Here is a 5,000-nt window from a genome sequence, read left to right as displayed (position 1 = left end):
TGTGTGTGTCTCTGTGTGAGAGAGTGTGTGTGTGTGTGTCTGTGTCTGTGTGTGTGTGTGTGTGAGTGTGTGTGTGTTGCAGCTGTTTTAAACTTAGAAACAAAAAACAGCTGATTATTAATAACTTAAGGAACTGTCAGCTGTTATAAAGAAGTGGAGCTTTGGCTCAAAACCCGGTCCTGTTGCATTGTGGGTAATGTAGGACCATCCTAGTATTTAATGCTTGACCAGAAGAAGGTCAGCAGGTTTTTACTGGATTCATTAGTTCTAGCGACAATCAAACCCAGACTGGTTCAGGTGTGACCTCCTCTGTGACCTCTGAAGCGCTCCTGTCTCTGGCCGTGGTCCTGAACCGCAACTAGGGTTCTGTTGGATCTCTAGATCTGATGATCAAACTTCAGGAGGAATCGCGTCTGACAGTAGCAGTTCAGTCACTTCCTGCTTCAATAAGGCCTTCATAGAGTCAGAACTGTACCTGCAGGTATAACACCTGAGCTGCTCTCCATAGATATCCATACAGGGACGAAATTTTGATTTCAGAAGTGGGGGGGACACAGCAGGCTTGTGCGGATTTGGGGTGGGGGGTGTTATGTAAAGACCCCTTGACACGTCATGTGCCCATCTCAATAATTTTTCCATCCTCTATATATATATCAAAGTAAAAAAATGTACAACTCTATTATTATTTTTATCTATTATCATTATTGAAGTGCAGTTTTGGCTGTTGACAATGGATAGGCCATTGTATTTATTGTTTTGGGTCTTTTTTTTATTGTTTTTGGTGCAACATTTTCTTACAGGGAGTGAGATTCTTTTTTTATTTAATTTTTGTTTGTTATTTTTATTCATTTAGAAGTTCTGGTTCTGGACATTTCAATGTTAAATGAAGGTTTATTTGTTGCATTTTAAAGGGTGTACTTGCATTATTATGATATATTAACATTATATTAGTGGTTATTTTGGTCTAGATAATGTTGACAATATCGTTTATCATCAACAATTTGTTGGACAAAATATCGTCCAGCAAAATTTGTTACTTTCCCAGGCCTAGTCAAAAGTATAAAAATTATTTATACATAAACGGTCCTCCTGAGATCTGGCCGTTTGTTCATTTGCTGTGTTAGAGGACATGCTGAACTAATGTTTTACACATGATCATCACCCTAACATTTGAGTGTATAAAAACATATTAAATGTTTTTTTTCCCTTAAAAGTGTTTAAACAGTTGTTGCATTTCAACACACAAAAAATAAATGGAAAAAATAAGATAAATCTAATGAAAAGTGTCCATCTTTGACATTAAGCTTAAAAAATCTGTTGACGATGATGATACTGTTCATTTTTCAGAGCTTTTTAATGTGAACATATACATTGCAATAGATAAGTTTACAATAAAGTTAAATGATAAAAGTTTTGAAGTTACACCTACTACTACTACTACTAGTAATAATAATTATGATGATAATAGTAATAATAATAATAAAAATAATTATAATAATACGAATAAATTGTGTCTGAGGAGTCAGTTATGTGGAGGAGATGAGTTTGTAAAAGTTAGTTTTGAGTATGTTTGTGAAGGAGGAGGTGAGTCTGAGCTTAATGCAGGGGTGTCACATGTTCCAACTTACGTTTTGACTTTGAAAGAAGTCTCTTATATCCACTTTTCGTTTTCTTGACATGCTGCCTCCTGGCTGTGCATAACTACCAAAGACTCACAAATGAACACTTATTCAAATGTTATGTAATGGAAGCTGAGCTGAGCTCTGATATTTCACAGCGTCTAGTTGACGATGTGACTCAGTACCGGTGTTCCCTAGCGGCTCCAAACTAGCAAAACAACGTGAGCACGTTCTGACTGTTTACAACTTGAGTGACAGCAGCAACAGCCAATAATACGTTAGCAAGTATCAGCAGAGCCAATAGATTAGCTTTTGGGCGGGTCTAATAGTAAACCGGTTTCCGTTTCGGTCCTAGTGCTCAACCAAATCCATTTAATGGAGCGTAACATTGTTTTTGGACGGAAAAAAGTGCAGGGGACCAAAACTGCCTTTTGAAAAAGTGGGGGGGACATGTCCCACCCGTCCCCCCCCAAAATTACGTCCCAGTATCCATATATGACCGGAAATGAAATGAAATGCAGAAACACTGCCAACATTGAAAGTGCTGAGTCATCGTGAGTCTCAGGAGTCTCTAGACCAAACCAACACGCTCCAGAAGAGTTTCTCACTGTAGCACAGGTGACTAAAAACACCTAAATGGTCTTTGTGGTCACTTATTAGCCTTGTTTCATGTAGAGAAAGGAGTCATTCATGATAGATCAATAGATGATAGACAACCTCACACCCTCGACTCTCCGCTCCTCTGAGGATTGTTCGTTGACAGAACCCACAGCGGGTTCTCCTCCACCGAGCTACCAGAACAGGAACATCTGCAGACAGCATCTCCTACCTGCTTCCAGCACCGCGTCACCTCTGACTGGTGAGGGCTATCTTCAGCCGTGATGACGACGGCGTTGATTTGGATAAAAGTTACTGCCAAACACCAAAACGAACCCAAACAAGAGCTTTAAAATCACGCCACGAGCTCTCTGCTGACCACACGCCCTCCCAGTCGCCTACTGTACGATGATGTCACCACGCACCCGCTCCATAAGTCAAACATCAAAGCAGATTGTTCTGCTGCAGAGGCCGAAGGTCAGCTGTGATGATGGATTAGAATAAACTCAGCTGAAGAGCATCTGGAACATGGCTGCCACAGCGAAGCCCATAATTAGAGAAAACCTAACAGACGCTTTTCCTCCTGCTGCTTCATCGGTAACGATAACTCGTCGACGACGGGATTCTTCTTGGAGAAAGTGAGTTTCTGATTAAATTGCAACAGAGAATCACACGTTTGTCTCGCTTTGCTCCTGAAAAGCAGCCAGGTTCCTGTTAACGCGAGAAAGCTAATTTTCACCTTTACACCTTCTTTCCTCTTTAATCGTGTTTCCGTGCTGAAACCCACTTCTCACTTTCCACGAGTTTCTCTGGAAAACATCCGCTGTGATCCTGAGATCTCGGAGGAAGTTCTGATCGGCTGTTTCTACCCGGTCCGCTTTAACTGCCTCGCTCTCAGAATAAAACATCAGACTCCTAATCAGCGCCGCACCCTGAGATTTTTGTAATTACGCCTTTCTCACGCCGATTGCACCTTTTGTTGTCACATTTCTGAGTTAGTGAAACCAGCTCTGAAGGATGCTTGTGCAGCTTCTCTTCACGGCTGAAACGGGTTTACCAAACATCTGGAGGCTGAGACGATCCCACACGGGAAGCAGAAACACCGTTGGGGTTCTTCATCTCCAACACATGAGAGGTTTGATGGAGCAGATTCTGGCGGGGTTTCATGCTTTAAAGGGACATTATGGAAGTTTGACAGCCAAAACATGTATAGAAATAATAAATGTCTTCTTCATACGTTCTCCTGCAATGCCCTGGTCCTGTAGAATGAGCCCTGGCATTTTTACTGTGATTGCCTGTTTTTCTGTAAAATCACAGAAAAAGAGAGATGCTCGGGTCGAGCAGGCTGCTTCATGCGCGTTCACGCTCAGGCATCGCCCGTAGCATTTGCTATCCGTAGCTTTAGCAGCAGAGAGAGAGGCAGTGCGACTTTGTCGCTGTTCCTAACGCCTAGTGACAAAGCTAGCTACATTTCTGAGGACCCTTAGCTACTTTCTGTAGAACTTTCTTCTAGATATTTCCTGCAAATTAGCAACAAAATAGCCATTTTCACTTTGAACCATTCTTTGGTTTGATGTTGTTTCAGCTGTCATCAAGGATATAAATGTTACAGATACTGTGAATGTTACAGGTGTGTAGCGCACCTTGTAAAATGGCTGACTCCCATGCAGAAGACCTGAGTTCGATTCTGGGTGTGAACATAGTTTATTTAGAGTTTCTTTTTTACATTAATGGTATTTTTTTTTTACAGTAAGATGCCCAAATTTTTATTTGAGACTCGCCGAACGGCATTGAATTCACAGATAAAAAAGATGTGGGTTCAACTTTCATTTTGGAACAATTTTTCAAGCAAGGGAAGGGAATGATCTGAGCATGCAGGAGGACTGACCCATCATAAACCTTTGTCAGCTGTGCTGAAGAGAAAGCTACAGAACCAAATTATTTAATTAATTAGCTGAGTGTTCTCCTGTCCTCTGTCCTCCGGGCCACACACACCCACCCACACACACACACACACACACACACACACACACACACACACACACACACACACACACACACACGGGACTGTCTCAGCTGTTATTTTCGTTAAGGAGTGTGCACGTACTGCATGTGCGCCTCGTGCACGAGCCTACTATTGAAGCTGCCGTTACGCTTTTGGCCTGAGGGGGGCGATCGCGAGCATAAAAATTCAAAAGTCCGAAAAGTCCCTTTAATGGTATGTATTAGATATGAAGTGTTGGTTGCTGTTTGTTTACATGCTAAACAGCTGATATCTGAGCTGGTTGTGAAAACCGCTCCCGCACTCATCGTGCTGCAGAACTAACGGATACGCCCTCTGAACCCGTCATCGTGTTTCGTTCCAGACCTGCTGGCGGTGCCCAAGCATCCGTACGCCGCCATGGAGAACTGGGGGCTCAGCGTCTTTGTGGAGCAGAAGATCTTGCTGGACTCTGAGGTGTCGTCGTCGTCCTACAAGATGGAGCTCACCATGGTGGTGGTCCACGAGATCTGTCACCAGGTAGGACAGCGATTGGCTTTGAATGAATACCTTCAGAAATAAAGTCACTTTTTGCAGCAGAAGCAGTTTTCTGATTCAGTTCGGAGTTTAAGGAGCCTGCAGACGCTGACCGACATCAGCAGGTGGTTGAGTTGGGCCGTATGACACCAAAAAACTTTTATCCCACTAGAATCAATAAGGAGCCTGAGGCCCCTCCCCCTCCAGTTGGCTCATGGGTCTATGAATATATAAAAGGTATTTTCTGGTCCGCTTCACCTCTCAGC

At 42.7% G+C, this 5,000-nt stretch overlaps 1 protein-coding gene across 1 annotated transcript in view; it reads left to right on the top strand.

The window, feature by feature from the left end:
• The window catches only part of LOC107386826 (thyrotropin-releasing hormone-degrading ectoenzyme), a 203,809-nt gene that overhangs the window by 84,074 nt on the left and 114,735 nt on the right, over window positions 1-5,000 (top strand). Inside the window, exon 5 of the mRNA XM_015961451.3 lies at window positions 4,583-4,737. Coding sequence (XP_015816937.3) covers window positions 4,583-4,737 — 155 coding nt within the window. The remainder of the gene's footprint in view (window positions 1-4,582; window positions 4,738-5,000) is intronic.

Source organism: Nothobranchius furzeri, chromosome 1 (genome assembly GCF_043380555.1).
Source record: "Nothobranchius furzeri strain GRZ-AD chromosome 1, NfurGRZ-RIMD1, whole genome shotgun sequence".
Taxonomy (NCBI): Eukaryota; Metazoa; Chordata; class Actinopteri; order Cyprinodontiformes; family Nothobranchiidae; genus Nothobranchius; species Nothobranchius furzeri.
Note: the sequence above shows the minus strand (reverse complement) of the source record. Positions and strands in the feature narration are given on the sequence as shown.